General features: G+C 42.7%; 1 protein-coding gene across 1 annotated transcript in view; it reads right to left on the bottom strand.

Moving 5' to 3' along the window:
* LOC126310110 (agrin-like) overlaps positions 1–17,706 on the bottom strand; it is a 276,535-nt gene that overhangs the window by 38,552 nt on the left and 220,277 nt on the right. Inside the window, exon 6 of the mRNA XM_049992110.1 lies at positions 5,728–5,913. Coding sequence (XP_049848067.1) covers positions 5,728–5,913 — 186 coding nt within the window. The remainder of the gene's footprint in view (positions 1–5,727; positions 5,914–17,706) is intronic.

The following is a 17,706-nucleotide window of genomic DNA, read 5'->3' as shown; positions in this document are numbered from 1 at the left end:
ATTTCAGCTTCAGTGCTTTCTATCAGTGCTCGAAGCTCTGGTACTTTTCCAACACAGCTACGACAATTTACATCTACACTACCGACTGTTGCCTGGTCGATTCTCGTCGTTCCTTTGCCACGAACCCTTTGAGACTGCAGCCCTTTTTTGTCTTTACTATCTAATGATACGCAACGAGTGACTTTACATACAAATCGCAACTTAATGTTGTAGCATGGCTATATGCTGAACAATTATAAAGTATTGTTTTTGATATGTTCAGTACGTCCTACCCATGACCTTGTAAACATTATAGTAATACACTCCTGGAAATTGAAATAAGAACACCGTGAATTCATTGTCCCAGGTAGGGGAAACTTTATTGACACATTCCTGGGGTCAGATACATCATATGATCACACTGACAGAACCACAGGCACATAGACACAGGCAACAGAGCATGCACAATGTCGGCACTAGTACAGTGTATATCCACCTTTCGCAGCAATGCAGGCTGCTATTCTCCCATGGAGACGATCGTAGAGATGCTGGATGTAGTCCTGTGGAACGGCTTGCCATGCCATTTCCACCTGGCGCCTCAGTTGGACCAGCGTTCGTGCTGGACGTGAAGACCGCGTGAGACGACGCTTCATCCAGTCCAAAACATGCTCAATGGGGGACAGATCCGGAGATCTTGCTAGCCAGGGTAGTTGACTTACACCTTCTAGAGCACGTTGGGTGGCACGGGATACATGCGGACGTGTATTGTCCTGTTCGAACAGCAGGTTCCCTTGCCGGTCTAGGAATGGTAGAACGATGGGTTCGATGACGGTTTGGATGTACCGTGCACTATTCAGTGTCCCCTCGACGATCAACAGAGGTGTACGGCCAGTGTAGGAGATCGCTCCCCACACCATGATGCCGGGTGTTGGCCCTGTGTGCCTCGGTCGTATGCAATCCTGATTGTGGCGCTCACCTGCACGGCGCCAAACACGCATACGATCATCATTGGCACCAAGGCAGAAGCCACTCTCATCACTGAAGACGACACGTCTCCATTCGTCCCTCCATTCACGCCTGTCGCGACACCACTGGAGGCGGGCTGCACGATGTTGGGGCGTGAGCGGAAGACGGCCTAACGGTGTGCGGGACCGTAGCCCAGCTTCATGGAGACGGTTGCGAATGGTCCTCGCCGATACCCCAGGAGCAACAGTGTCCCTAATTTGCTGGGAAGTGGCGGTGCGGTCCCCTACGGCACTGCGTAGGATCCTACGGTCTTGGCGTGCATCCGTGCGTCGCTGCGGTCCGGTCCCAGGTCGACGGGCACGTGCACCTTCCGCCGACCACTGGCGACGACATCGATGTACTGTGGAGACCTCACGCCCCACGTGTTGAGCAATTCGGCGGTACGTCCACCCGGCCTCCCGCATGCCCACTATACCCCCTCGCTCAAAGTCCGTCAACTGCACATACGGTTCACGTCCACGCTGTCGCGGCATGCTAACAGTGTTAAAGACTGCGATGGAGCTCCGTATGCCACGGCAAACTGGCTGACACTGACGGCGGCGGTGCACAAATGCTGCGCAGCTAGCGCCATTCGACGGCCAACACCGCGGTTCCTCGTGTGTCCGCTGTGCCGTGCGTGTGATCATTGCTTGTACAGCCCTCTCGCAGTGTCCGGAGCAAGTATGGTGGGTCTGACACACCGGTGTCAATGTGTTCTTTTTTCCATTTCCAGGAGTGTATAAATTCTTCTACACAATAGAAGATCTTGACAGGCAGAAGCACTTCAGTTTGTTTTCCAACTTTACTGTGCTATTTGTCAGACATTTTGTGTCACTGGCTAAGTCATCAAAAATTATTGTTACAGCATTAAGCATTCCTTTTTGTGCTAAAGGCACCCTTAATGTGGGGTAATGAATGGCATTTTTCCTTCTGGCATTGTTATTATTTACTTCATTGTTCCTGCTGAACTGCAGTTGATTATTTGCAACAAACTTCATGACAGAATTAATACACCACAAAGCGGTGTCACTCCTTAAAGAAAAGTCTACGAGATGACTGTAGGTGTGCGCCACATATTAATCTTATAGCACGCTTTTGAGCATTGAAGTCTTTCTCTCTTAAAGATGAGTTACCCCAGAACATAATTCTATATGACATTATTGAATGAAAATTCGTGAAATACGTCACCTTACTGATCTCAAATGATTCTGAGTGCAACTATGACTAAGCTAAGTTTTCTAGGGGTTCCAAAATCAGCTTTTTCCATTTTGTCATCTACACACATCAAAAGAGGTTTTGCATCACCTCGGTTCCGAGAGTTCCGGAAACTGTACAGAGCCGGCCGCGGTGGTGTTGCGGTTCTAGGCGCTACAGTCCAGAACCGCGGGACTGCTACGGTCGCAGGTTCGAATCCTGCCGCGGGCATGGATGTGTGTGATGTCGTTAGGTTAGTGAAGTTTAAGTAGTTCTAAGTTCTAGGGGACTGATGACCTCAGATGTTAAGCCCCATTTGAACCATTTGAACTGCACAGAAAATTTGAATGGAGATCAACATAAAAATCATTGCCGCATTTATTACTGCTCATTGAAACCACACATTGCTTGTTGCACCACCATACAGCGAGACCTTCAGAGATGCTGGTCCAGATTGTTGCACACGGGTACCTCTAATACCCAGTAGCACGTCCTCTTCCGTTGATGCATGCCTGTATTCGTCGTGGCATACTATCCACAAGTTCATCAAGGCACTGTTGATCCAGATTGTCGCACTCCTCAACGGCGATTCGGCATAAATCCCTCAGAGTGCTTGGTGGGTAACGTCGTCCATGAACAGCCCTTTACAATCTATCACAGGCATGTTCTATAGGGTTCATTCTGGGCACTCTAGTCGAGCGATGTCGTTATCCTGAGGGAAGTTATCCACAAGATTTGCAAGATGGGGGCGCGAATTGTCGTCCATGAAGACGAATGCCTCGCAAATATCGTGCTGATATGGTTGTGTTATCAGTCGGAGGATGGCATTCACGTATCGTACGGTCGTTACGACGCCGTTCACGACCACCAGGCGGCGTGCATCGGCCCAAAAGCAATGTCACCCCAAAGCAGCAGGGAACATCCACCTTGCTGCACTCGCTGGACAGTGTGTCTAAGGCGTTCAACCTGACCGTGTTGCCTCCAAACACACCTGCGACGATTATGCGACACTCATCGGTGAAGAGAAAGTGTTGGCAATCCTGAGCGGCTATTCGGAATGTTGTTGGGCCCATCTGCACCGCGCTGCGTGGTGTCATGGTTGCAAAGATGGACTCCTCCGTGAACGTCGGGAGTGAAGTTGCGCGTCATGCAGCCTATTGCGCTCAGTTTAGTCGTAACACGACCTCCGGTTGTTTACATCTTTGGGCGGGGCTAGTGACATCTCTGAACAGTCAAAGGGACATCCATAGCCAACGTCTATCTTCAGAAGATCTGGGAACCGGGGTGATGCAAAACATTTTTTGATGTGTGTATATAGACACCTATGAATTTTGACTTTTGAAGCTTCCACCCTGTTTATTATTTCCTCAGGATGTGTTACACTTTTATTTTGAGTTGTACCCGTAGATGTGCAGAACTTTAAAATTGAGGGAGAGACCATTCGCAGAAAACGAGTCAATGATACTTTTAAAAAATCTGATTACTATTTTTTTCTGTTTCGGAAAAAATGCTTGGATTGATTACAGTACTAGTATCGTCTGCAAAAAGAACTAATTCTATTAGTTATGTATTAGATAGAGGATCGTTTACATATTGCGGAACAATAGTGGACCTAAGATTCAGCAATGTGGAACCCCATACGTGATTTCTCCTCAGTTAGAATAATGTCCATGGACTACACTGTTTAAATTACAACTTTTGCATACTTTTCGTTAGATATGACATTATCCTACGGTTGGATATAATATTAATCCCATAAAATTCAGTTTATCTAGGAGTAAATTTGATTTTAACTATCAAATATTTTATATGAGTCATAGAAAGTAGCACTGTTTTATTATTTAATGCTCGGAAAATTTGCTGAACGTGTAAATTTCATTCTCAGTGAAGAAGAACTATTGTGAAATCCAATCCTGGGGATATTATCGTTGCTCAGGTGAGATACTAATCTGGAATACATCACCTTCTCAAAAACTGTCTTCAGAGAAAGAGGTGGGTAGTTACGACATCTCTCTTACAACTTTTCTTAGAGGAGTTTAACAACGGCATGTTTCAGTCTCTCTGAAAAAATATCTTGAGCTAATGACCAGACAGGGTTTATTATATAGTGACCAAAATTTAATAGTTCATTGGAAATAGCATCAAATCCGTGGAGGCCTTTAGTCACGAGGGTATATAAAATTTTCTTAATTTGAGAGGAAGAAGCTGGTGATACGTTCATTCGATTTAATTCTATGAGAGTTGTTTTCAACACAATTCCCTTTTTTTCTGAACTGTTTGTTTCTATACTTTATGCTGAATTTAAGAAATGATTATTAAATGTATATCCTATCCGTGACTCATTTACAGTCTTAAGAAAGGAAAAATAGTAGTAAAATAACCGGATAGCTGTCTTTCTGCTGGTTAACAGTTTTCAAGTGCTAGGGGAGTACTGAAGTATACAGTCCTCCGACTGGGAGCAAGTGCAGCAAGAAATAACACATCTCACTTCTCCGTAATTAATATGTAAAAATATGGTAACCATTGTTTGGTAGCAGCAGTAACAACGCATTTTCATCCTTTAACTATTTAATAATTTTAATTATTTATCATTTTTCTTACATTCAGTATTTGCGTATTAACTGCTTTTCGCATTCGGTATAAGCCACATAAAATCTCTCTGAAGCCAGACAGCTTACATCCTGAGAAACGGAGAAAAATTTAAGTAGATGACATTGAAAAAACATCTTCTGTTAAAATTTATTTACTTATAAATGAAAAGTCTGCAGTAGCAACAAGGCTGCAGGATACTCGAAACCGTTACAACATACCAGCATGCTATTCAAATATTTTTAAATTTAACAAAAATAAGTATAATAAGGAAAAAAACGTTGCTTAGATTTTTACTGCTTCAGTTTTCATTGAGTAACAAATTATATCGTTCTCCTAGGTGCCAGTGTCTTACACGGGGTTTTCGACATAGGCCTACTAATGAAAAGTCGACAAACTAAGTCATAAGGATCTTCGTTGATCCATTATTGATCGAGGGACGACGGCTGGCATGAACTTCTTGATGCAATAATTTACCAACAGCCCTATGATTTGTAGATTTTTATTTTGCTTTATGAACTTCTATGTGCTACATGTTTCGGCATTACATTGATGCTCTCTTCAGGCCCCACTCGTCATAGTCGAAACATCGCAATGCACGGAAGGAGCCATATAACTAGACTCAGTCTTTGTCACCTGGCCACCAAGATTGATTCACGGATCCAGTTATATGGCTCCTTCCGTGAATAGCGATTTTACGGCTATGACGAGTGGGGCCTGAAGATGGCATCAATGTAACGCCGAAACTGGTAGCGCATAGAAGTTCATAAAGCAAAATAAACTTCTACAAATCATATGGCTGTTGGTAAATCATTGTATCAAGAAAGTCGTAAGGAGGTTTTTTGTGATAGTAAAGTATAACACAGCCTGTAGTTGGTCGTGATTGGGAAAAGAAGTAACATCCTCGGGGATGGCACTCGAAGTACGAACAAACGCTCGGTATGAGACTGAGGTACTTACGCCAGGGGATGAGCTCCCTCTCCTTGGCGCACTGCAGAACGAAGGGGTTGGGGTAGGTTACGCCGTCGGTGCCGCAGATGGGCAGGTAGATGGCCTGGTTGTCGGCCAGGTAGCAGACGGTGCGCGCGTTGTTCGGCATATGGATGTCGGTCAACTGGCACGCCCCGTCGTGTACGATCCGCAGACCTGCAACAGCAATGATGGAATAGCCGACCGGTTTAGCAGGCGGCAGTACTTATGGGACAACCGACTGGTTTTTCAGGCAGCGGTGGTATGCAGTGTATGGTGCAAGCTGACTCTAAATTATGAAAAGTATGGTACATGAGTACCAAAAAGTAATCCGCTAAATTTCCGTTACACGACGAATCATACAAATCTAAGAGTTGTAAACTCAACTAAATACTTCTGAAATCTTGTTGTTGTTGTGGTCTTCGGTCCAAAGACTGGTTTGATGCAGCTCTCCATGCATCCTGTGCAAGCCATTTCATCTCCGTACATCCTTATGAATCTGCTTACTGTATTCATCTCTTGTCCTTACCTCTACGATTTTTACCCTCCAGAACTAAATTGCTGATCCCTTGATGGCTCAGAGACTTCCCTACCAACCGACCCCTTCTTCTATTCAAGCTGCGTCACAAATTTCTCTTCTCTCCCATTCTATTCAGTACCTCCTTATTAGTTGCGTGATCTACCCATCTAATCTTCAGCATCCTTCTGTAGCACCACATTTCAAAAGTTTCTATTCTGTTCTTGTCTAAACTGTTTATCGTCCTTCTTTCACTTCCATACATGACCACACTCAATACAAATACTTTCAGAAAAAACTTCGTAACACTTAAATCTATACTCGATGTTAAGAAATTTCTCTTCTTCCGAAACGCTTCCCTTGCCATCGCCATTCTCCCTTTTATATCCTCTCTACTTCGACTATAATCAGTTATTTTGCTGTCCAAATAGCAAAACACATCTACTACTTTAAGTGTCTCATTTCCTAATCTGATTCCCTCAACATCACCTGATTTAATTTGCTACTGTTTATGCTCTTCTTACATCCTCCTTTCAACACAATGTCCACTCCGTTCAACCGTTTTTCCAAGCCCTTCGCCGTCTCTGACAGAATTACCATGTCATCGGCAAACTTCAAGGTTTTTATTTCTTCTCCCTGGATTTTAATTCCTATCCCATTTTTTTGTGTTTTCTTCCCTTTACTGCTTGCTTAATGTACAGATTGAAAAACATCAGAGACAGGCTATAAGCCTGTCTCCCTCCCTTGTCAACCACTGTTTCCTTTTCGTGCTCCTCGACTTTTATAGCTGCCATCCTGTTTCTGTACAAATTGTAAGTAGCCTCTTGCCCCCTTTATTTTAGCCCTGCCACCTTCAGAATTTGAAAGCGAGTATTCCAGTCAACTTTGTCAAAAGCTTTCTCTAAGTCTACAAATGCTATAAATGTAGGTTTGCCTTTCCTTAACCTACCTTCTAAGATAAGTCGTAGGGTCAGTATCGCCTCACGTGTCCCTACACTTCTACGGAATCCAAACTGGTCTTCCCCGAGATCGACTTCTACCAGTTTTTCCATTCATCTGTAAAGAATTTGTGTCAGTATTTTGCAAGCATGATTTATTTAACTGATAGCTCGGTAACTTTCACACCTATCAGCACCTCACTTCTTTGGAGTTGGAATTATTAGATTCTTCTGGAAGTCTGAGGGTATTTCACTTGTCTCATACATCATGCTCAGAAGATGGAAGAGTTTTGTTATGACTGGCTCTCCCAAGGCTATCAGTAGTTCTAACTACTGTGTCGACTTAGATCTTTCAGTGCTGTGTCGAATTCTTCATGCAGCATCAAATCTCCCATCTCATCTTCATCTACGTCCTCTTCCATTTCCATAACACTGCCCTCAAGTACATCACCCTTGTATAGACCCGCTATATACTCCTTCCACCTTTCTGTTTTCCCTTCTTTGGTTAGGACTTATTTTCCATCTGAGCTCTTGACAGTTATAAAGTCTCTTTAATTTTCCTGTAGGTAGCGTCCATCTTACCCTTAGTGATATATGCTTGTACGTCCTTACATTTGTCCCCTAGCCATTCCCATATAGCTACAAGTATTTTGCACTTCCTGTCGATCTCATTTTTGAGACGTTTGTGCTCCTTTTCGCCTGCTTCATTTACTGCATTTCATCAATTAAATTCAATATCTCTTGTGTTACCCAAGGATTTCTATTAGTCCTCGTCTTTTTACCTACTTGATACTCTGGTGCCTTCACTATTTCATCTCCGAAAGCTAATCATTCTTCTTCTATTCTACTCCTTTCCCCTGTTCTTGTCAGTCGTTCCCTAATGCTCTCTCTCAACTCTCTACAACCTCCGGTTCTTTCAGTTTATCCAGGTCCCATCTCCTTAAATTCATACTTTTTTACAGTTGCTTCAGTTTTAATCTACCGTTCATAGCCAATACATTGTGGCCAGAGTCATCTGCTCCAGGAAATGTCTTACAATTAAAAAACTGGTTCCTAAATCTTTACCTTACCATTACACAATCAATCTGAAACCTTCCGGCGTCTCCATGTCTCTTCCACGTATACAACCGTCTTTCATGATTCTTAAACCAAGTGTACAAAATTCTATCAGGCGGCTTCCTCTTTCATTTGTTACCCCCAGTCCATATTCACCAACGACTTTACCTTCTCTTCCTTTTCCTACTACCGAATTCCAATCCCCCATGACTATTAAATTCTCGTCTCCCTTAACTAACTTAATTTGTTTTATCGCATCATACATCTCTTCAATCTCTTCATCATCTGAAGAGCTAGTTGGCCTATAATACTGGACAACTGTGGTAGGGGTGGGCTTTGTGTCTACCTTAGCTAGAATAATGCGTTCACTATACTGTTCGTAGTAGCTTGTCCGTGTTCCTTTTTTTATTATTATTCACCATTAAGCTTACTCCTTCATTACCCCGATTTGATTTTATATTTATAGCCCGTATTCACCTGACTAGATGTCCTGTTCCTCCTGCCACCGAACTTCACTAATTCCCACTATATCCACGTTTAACCTACCCATTTCCCTTTTTAAATTTTCTAACTCACCTGCTGGATTAAGGGCTCTGACTTTCTACACTCCGGTCCGTAGAACGCCAGTTTCGTTTCTCCTGATAACGACGTCCTCCTGAGTAGTCCCCACCCGGAGGTCCTTATGGAGGACTATTTCACCTCCGGAATATTTTACCCAAGAGGACGTCATCATCATTTAACCAGACAGTAAACCTGCATGCCCCGAGGAAAAATTACGGCTGTAGTTTCCCCTTGCTTTAAGCCGTTCACAGTACCTGCACAGCGATGCTGTTTTGGTTAACGTTACAAGGCCAGTTCAGTCAGCCATCAAGACTGTTGCCCTGCAACTACTGATAAGACTGATGCCCTGTTCAGGAACCACACATTTGTCTGTCCTCTCAACAGATGCCCCTCCGTTGTGGTTGCACCTACATTTCGGCTATCTGTATGTATCGCTAAGGCACGCAAGCCTGCCCACCAATGGTTTATGGGGGGGGGGGGGGGGGGGCACTTCTGGATTACAATTATGAATAAGCTTAAGTTAACTAAACGATCATGCAACAGGTCTACTACAGTGACTGACCACACTACCCTTGTACGTCCTCTTCGGGGTATTGCTGTGCAGTATGGGATCCGCATCAGATTGGAACCGGTTCAGACCTGCGTCCGGCCACCATGATTTACGTTTTCCGTGATTTCCCTAAATCGTGTCAGGAAAATGCCGGAATGTCCTTTGGAAGGACGCGGCCGAGTTCCTTCCCTATCCTTCCCTAATCCAAGCTTGTTCTCCGTCTCTAAAGATCTCGTTGTCGACGGGATGTTAAACACTAATCTCCTCCTCCTCAGACAGGATCGACAGAAGGCACAGAAAAAGTTCAAAGAAAGGCAGCTCGTTTTGTACTATCGCGAAACAGGGGCGAGAGCGCCACGGATATGTTACGTGAATTGAGGTGGCGATCATTAAAACAAAGGCGTTTTTTGCTGCTGGGTTATCTTCTCACGAAATTCAATCACCAACTTTCTCTTCACAGTGTGAAAATATTTTGTTGGCGCCCACTTGCATAAGGAGGAATGATCGTCATAATAAAATAAGAGAGATCAGTGCTCGCACAAAAAGTTGTAAGTGTTCATTTTTTCCGAGCGCTGTTCTTGAGTAGAACGGTACAGAAATGGCTTCAAAGCTGTTCGATGATCTCTCTACCAGACATTTAATTGTGAATTGCAGAGTAATCATGTAGGTGTAGGTGTAGACAACCGTCTGGTCAAGTAGGCAGCAGTAGTGCTGGGACAAATGACTGGTTTAACAGGCGGCAGTACCGATGGGACATCCGACCGGTTTTACAACTTATTCACCAGTTGATTATTTTCTCGTTCAGTTGGTTTTTTCAGTCGAATAAAACAACCGAATGAAACTTGCCTCTGCGGGCATGACGCTTTCATGAACTTTTTTCGCTCACTCTCCATGTTTGAGTGGCTTTATATTATTTGTCTCTGAAAAGTTGACAACCCTAGTCATGATTCATGAAAACCGTAAAAGTTGAACCACAAACTTTTCAGTATTATCTGTTAGACATGAGTCATAACCCTTAACCAGAAACATCGGTCTCTCAGACCACTCTTTTATTTTAAATGTCGAGTGTGGCAGCACTGCAAAAAAGCGCGGCTTCACTTTCCTAGTACCTTCACCACAATACTTGCCACCTGTAAAACAGCAGTCAACAATCAGTTTTACTTCGTCAGTGAAGACATACAGCATATTGTTTAGAGGAGAGCGCTATGTTGTGTGCCTGAGATACCGCATGTTTCGTATTACGTACGAGAATTTGGTAGATCCAACACACCGCATGTTTCTAATTCCGACATATTCTACTTTCAATGGCTGTTATTTTATAGCGTCTTCTTCTATGCGTGAATTTATGCCGCATTTCAGGTATAACATGGATAGACTTTCTAAGAAGGGTAACATACCTACAGCTAATCCAGATTTGGAAGCTTGGGTGCAAGCGTAGTTACGGGACTTAGATGAAGAGGAAAATGGGATCGATGGAAAATGGGATCGATGACGGCACATTTGACGATTCTGATGATGATCCAGATTTAGTGGCAGGGGATAGTCACCGTGAAACAGAGAGTGATACTAGTGAAGAAAATGTTGTATTGGAAGATGAGCCTGGAGCGGTCTATACTTCAGATAATGCCTCACAGCAAACACAGTACTTTTATGGTATAATCTCCATTGGGAACGTTCTGAGCCTGTTAGAACGAGAATATTCCGATCAGAATTGGAGATTGCACACGTGGTTCGACATTCGAACATTTAGTGCAATGAGCTCATGCACCCCCCCCCCCCCCCCCCCCTCCCTATAATACTCATCTCTTGCATAGTCAAGTAAAAGGCGCAAGGTTAGACATTTTAGAGGAAATGCAAATTTTTAAACATTTACTACATGACAAAAACAACCTTCTTAACGCTCAGCTGCATCTGCGAAATAGATGCTTCTTTGAAGGTTTACAACCATTATTTCATCCACTGTAATGTTAATGCGGGTTATACTTTACCATTGCCAATATATGTCTGTACTCCAGTAGGTTGTATAGCTTTGGTATATTACTTTCACACAGTAAACATTTTTGGACACATCTCTGAAGCTGTCTATTACTTATATGGGAATAGTCAATTACCTAATTAATATTTCATTATTATTTAGGGCAACAGCGTAAATGGTTAATATTTGGCGTATTGAACACCGTGAATATACACACAGATGGTCAACCGATATTCGGTATGCACTTTCTAGAGTTAAGAACGGTTTCAACACTTGATTTAAATAGTGGGTAATAACTTTATTGGTCAATAGCACGTACGTGTAATAACCGGAATGACGGTTCTCCAACTCACTGCTTCTTTACCGAATATAGGTGCCACCACATAATCCTTCAATATGACCGATTGTGGTCAATAATATGTGTATACGATAGCAGTGACGCCATCACCTAGTTATACACAACTTTTTATTAACTTAATTAATGGCGGTCATATCCATATAAGCATCACGAGAGGGTAGGTTTAAAGGGGTCCTTGGAGCGTTGCTTGCCAAATCACATAATTTATGAATTTCCTGTCATCCTCACATAATTCAGACTGGTTCTTCAAGTACGTATTGAACTATGTCGGTCAATTATTGTAAGTGTGTTGACCGGAGCGATGTTCGCCAAGTCATACTTTAGCTTTGAGCATAATTGATCTACGTCGGTCAATAGTTTTTAAGTGTGTTGACTGGAACAATGTTCGCCAAGTCACACTTTAGCTTTAAGCATATTTCCGCTGTTATTCCCTAAGTTCAATGACGATGGTCACCAGGCCCAAATTATGGTGGCAGCGGTCCGCACACAGTTTTTACAGTATCTGTGTGGATCACCTCCATGGAGGCAAATTCAGTACCCCATTTCCGCCACATTTCCCCTACTTTAGTGTTTTCTGCAACTCATAACCATAAATTCGCTAAGAAGCTCAATCAGGCACGTGTATTAGTTTTTGACTTGATTCTTAACCTTTTCAGGTCAAATATACTAGTCTTGAATAACGACCATCTATTTTATATGGCCCGTATTGCCGGGTACAGATTAAATATAGACTTGTTCATAAGTTGAATCACGACCATTTATGTGCTAGACAATAAGATGTTCATGCGTTGTAACCATAGCTAAGCAAGTGCTTAAAAGTTACGTCTTAAAAACTTCTAGACCTAGCCGTAATAATGACGATGTCGGCTTGTAAGAATATGTCTTCCTCCTATCCTGACCAATGAACCCTCACAAATGTTAAGACAGTCGATCTAACTACGTTCTGCGCAGGTTAACATGTACACCCTTTTCCTCAGCTATACCTTTTATTTCACTTTACTAGTAAATTCAAGGTCAGGAGTTTAGTTCACGTCTTGTCACAACAAGTAACTATCACACAGTTTATGCGCAGGCGCAAGGCATTGTGTCCGCGTAGGCAAGCCTCATGACACTGGGGGCAGTTCCAGTACAGTACTCGTGGCTGCCGCATGGCGGTCGCGAAGTGGGCCCAGGCAGTTCCAGGTAAGTTTTATAGTCTGACGATAACTTATGGATTTGTAGTTTTAGCTTGATGATGTCCACTATGGAAAGACCGTAGTCACTGTTATTCTGAAGAAGGTTGGGTTATCCCGACTGAAACCTAGGTAAATTCTAGGCAAACATTGCAAATAAGGCTGTTAATTACTAAAATTAAAATTATAATTAACGTAAGCGCAGTGTGTGTTTAGTGTCGTCGTCCAGTGTATCCCTCATTACTGTGAACGCCATTTTTAATTGTGGTCTTCATGCTGCTGGTGTTTAGGTGCTACGAATTCATCGAATGTAATTTTAATTATATGTGGATTTTAAGTAAACTTGCCTCGTGAAACTACACCTTTTTTGTATTTTTTACTTCCCGTTGTTTCCATTTCTCATGTATAAACTTCATCTTTTATCCCAGTCTTTTATGTCTGTAACGTCTTATTTTATAGTCTCTTGGCCGAAGAGCGGCGAGTTGTGCTGCTTCCAGCCCTCCCCTGCCCACAAGAGACAGGTACATTACATAACAATAAAGTATAAAAACCAGCAGTCTCCAGTGGCTGACACTCACCTGAAGATGACTGGATAGTTGCCAGCTGAAATATTGTGGCAAAATTACAGCATGATGCGACTGTATTCCCGAAACCTCATAGAATATTCAGTAAGCTTGGAAAGCATCGAGAATCACACACATGAATCTTTATCGTAAATAATTTTTTCAAACCAGCACATCCATCAGGAGTAATTTGAATAACATCGGATGTTAAGCTGAATAGAGCACAGTGAAATAAAACATGAGCTCTCAAAGCTCCAGTATAAGCATGATCAAGCATCATCTTCTCAAGGCCATTTTCCGCTAAAAAACATTACCGAAGTTCCTTCAGACTGCTACCAGCCATAATGTAGTCTGCTCCTCCCACAAATGACAATATTGTGTGAATCTCTCGGAGACGAACAGTAATAGTCCTTATCGGTTTGTTGTGTACATAGTTCCGTGTAGGCAGCGCATACACAACTTTCCCACTAGGGCGCGCCCCGCTAAGCACAACAGCGCTGGCGCAGCACTCGTCCGTCTCCACACTACGAGATGGCGCCGCCTTAGAGAGGGACCAAATTCAGCTTCCGCCGATCCGCGTATTAATATGTAACGCAGCCAATGAGATTGCTGCTAACGTAGAACCTTTTCTCCTCGCGGATCACACTCGCGCAGTGATACATGAACGCGCGAGGTATTAAAACGAGTGTATAGACCTCCATTAGTCTGCATTAGTCTGTAGCCAAGTTTCAGTTTGCGCCTAATAAGATTATCATATTCCTGTTGTGATGTCCGGAATTTAAAAAAAAGGGGGGGGTGGTAATTTTTTTGTTTTGTTTTGTTGTAAGGAAAGAAAGAAAAAAGGGTGAATAAAGGTGAAGGGAAGTGGTTCTATTTTTACTGGACTGAACTTATTGATGGACATCACAAAAATTTATTTTACCTATATTTTTTTTTTCAATCATCGAAGAAGACAACACAACACATATAAAAGAAATCATCACACTATGATCGTTTCACAAGACACTTTCTAGCTCGACTGACTCTTAAGACTGAACAAGACTCGACTGACTCTTAAGACTGAACAAGACTCGACTGACTCTACTCTCTCTCTGGACCACAGCCTCTTCACGTCCCTCTGGACCAGAGACCTCAATGATTAGCACGCCGATTATTTAATTAATCGTACAGCCGCTGGGCGCGCGCTTGGCGCGTCATTTAAATGGGGTTAAACGCACACCGCGAGAGGCGTGGGCTAGCGGTGTCTTACAGGTATCGCCACACTGTACATAGCCATGAAGATAAATGAATAGACACTTTGTCAAGTATCAGAGATATATAAGAATGAGATTAATGCACCAAGACCAAATGAACTTCAGATTGTCAATTGTAATCTGCATGCAGAATCAAGTTACGTACTATCTCTGCTTTTTATTATTTTAATAAATGTGTGTGAAAATGAATCAAGTTCTGTTTAAAGTTGGTCACCGTCAATCTGCTACTCTAAGTGTGCAAGTGGCATTTCTATCGTCTGACCTAACGGCAGAAGATAAACACGCCACGATAAGACCAAGAGACATATTGCTGACACTCGCCTTCTTCGTTAGAGTGACAAGTCAAATAATCTGATGGTGTGTATACCGAAGCTCTTACAGTATGCACACCACATGGTTCTTCACAACTACTTACAGTGTAAGTGCACTGGTTGCTCAGAGGTTACAATACAACTCTTCTGTTCAAGAGACATACATTTATCGACGGCATGAAGAAGAGATGATATAACTGTATCATAATTAATTGGTGGGGAATTTATGAGTGACATAAAAACAATTTTTTGAAGTATCATATTACTGATCAGCCATAACACCTCCCATGAAGACATTCAACTCAGGAAATTAGAAATAGTATGACCAATTTCAATAAAAATACATGAAATCACAGGTTCAAAGCACAGTTTTGCCAGATAGTGCTTGCAGTTGCTCAGTGTCCTCAGCAGCTTTTGTTTCCAATCCATGGTTCTTTCTCTTACACTCACATCTCAATAGGACTAATTTGCCATAATAATTGTTCAGATGAACATTTTGTAACACGTAGAATATTTCGACCTAGGACCACAAAGGTGCTTGAAGAAACAGTTATGATCCCTCCCAGTGCACGAAATCTACCTTCTCCATTCAGTGTGTTAATGTTGAAGCCAGTGTTGTCAAACGTAAACTGACAGAATGCACGCTTCTTCAGACACGCATCTTGTGAAGCACAGCAGATAGCAGAAATTTAAAAAGAACATCTTAACTTCTGGAAAACGCCTGAGATGATAATATACACACTATTAAAAAAATTTTTGCATCACCCCAGATCCCAGAACTCCTGAAGATAGACGTTGACTATGGATATTATATCATAGACACATTCCCTTTCACTGTTCAGACATGTCACTAAACCTGTCCAAAGATGTAAACAACCATGCATGAGCAGCCCATATTAGAGGGAGGAAATCCTACAGCCGATTAGTTCCAGTCACTAAACCAGGAAGGAGGAGCAGGGCTCATGTTGTCTGTAGTTCGAACATGCCCAGACGGTCAATACCGCGGTTCGATCGCGTCCGCATTGTTACTTTGTGCCAGGAAGGGCTGTCAATAAGGCAACTGTCCAGGAATCTTTGAGTGAACCAAAGCGATGTTGTTCACACATGCAGGAGATACACAGAGAGACAGGGTCGATGACATAACTCGCTCAGGCTGTCTAAGGGCTACTACTGCAGTGGATGAAGGCTACCTACGGATTATGACTGGAGGAACCCAGACAGAAATGCCACCATGTTAAATAATGCTTTTCATGCAGCCACAGGTCGCCATGTTATGACTAAAACTGTGCGCGATAGGCTGCGTGATGTTGCAGCTTCACTCCCAACGTCCATGGCGAAGTCCATCTTTGCAACCATGACACCATGCACTGCGGTACAGATGGATCCAACAACATGCCGAATTGACCGCTCAGGATTGGCATCCCGTTCTCTTCACAGACCAGTCTCGCATATGCCTTCAACATCCTTCAATACTTGAGGAAGTATCCACAAATGAGCAGCACAGTGAACAAAATTTGTAGCCTGTCGATACCTAGGAGACAAGCTCTCTCCTGGGGACATTTCTACGTGGTAATATAAGGGCGTCACGTAAGCAAATTGGTGCAGGACTTACGAACGAAGTGGTGGCTTCTGTGGATGACCAGTATTACACTATCCTGATGTTACGGAGAAATACACCCCCAGGAATCACGATGTAATCACTCATTCAAGTAGGATGATGTACTATCTGCTATAGTGCGCACGACACTCGCCACTGAGGTATGGTGTGACGAGTTGAGCTATACCCAGTCACACACAGATATAATTCAGCATAAGAAACTGTCATCCCGGGACTGCATGGAAATCACATGCGTGTACTGTTCTACTGTCTCCACGGTCAACAAGGCAACAAGGACCACGTCATAACGAAGTCCCACAACAGTCCGCTAGAAGTCATTCCTAAAGTCCGCTACCACAGTGGAAGTCGTCTCTTGTCGTAAGTACCCTCCAAAGACCCATTCCTGTGTACGTGCCCGTGCTCGAAACCTAACACCAAGCGTTGGATAAAAGCAAATTTCCCTCTCTCTCTGTAAACAAATTTTATTTAATGGTTTCTATTTTGAGCCAAAAGACTAGTGAGTCACCCTCTTCCTTTGTCTGCTTCTCAGAGTCGTTTTCCATTTAGTTTCTATGATTTTTATTAATAATACAGAGGCAACTGTTTCCGTTGTATGCTTCACAGACTTGTTTTCCATTTATTTTAGGGGATCTGTGCTAATGATACATGTTCCTTAAAGACTAGTGAGACAAGACCCGTCCGCCTGCTTCATACACGCATATATTATTTTTAATGTATGTGTGCTGATTATTAGAGAGACTACAGTCACCTTTGGCGGCTTCGCTGTTTCTGATGTGAATAATCCTGTATGTATCATGATTATTCGAGAAACAAAATCTCCTCTGACTGCTTCACAGAGGTAATTTTCTACTGTCAATCATTGTGTATGAGTTTTGATTAACTGGTCCATAGTGGATTTTTTGCACAAACTGAAATAGACCTTTTTTTATTCTTCAGTGCGCTGTATACGAATATCACAATTAAAATTGTCTTCTTGCTCAAGCTTGCAAATAAATTGCTGACTTTACATTTCATACATATTGCTACAGCTATCAGTAGGGTGTACACATTAATAGAATTTACGTAACTTCCTGGCAGATTAAAACTATGTGCCCGACT

The sequence above is a fragment of the Schistocerca gregaria genome, chromosome 1, assembly GCF_023897955.1.
Source record: "Schistocerca gregaria isolate iqSchGreg1 chromosome 1, iqSchGreg1.2, whole genome shotgun sequence".
Lineage (NCBI taxonomy): Eukaryota > Metazoa > Arthropoda > Insecta > Orthoptera > Acrididae > Schistocerca > Schistocerca gregaria.
Note: the sequence above shows the minus strand (reverse complement) of the source record. Positions and strands in the feature narration are given on the sequence as shown.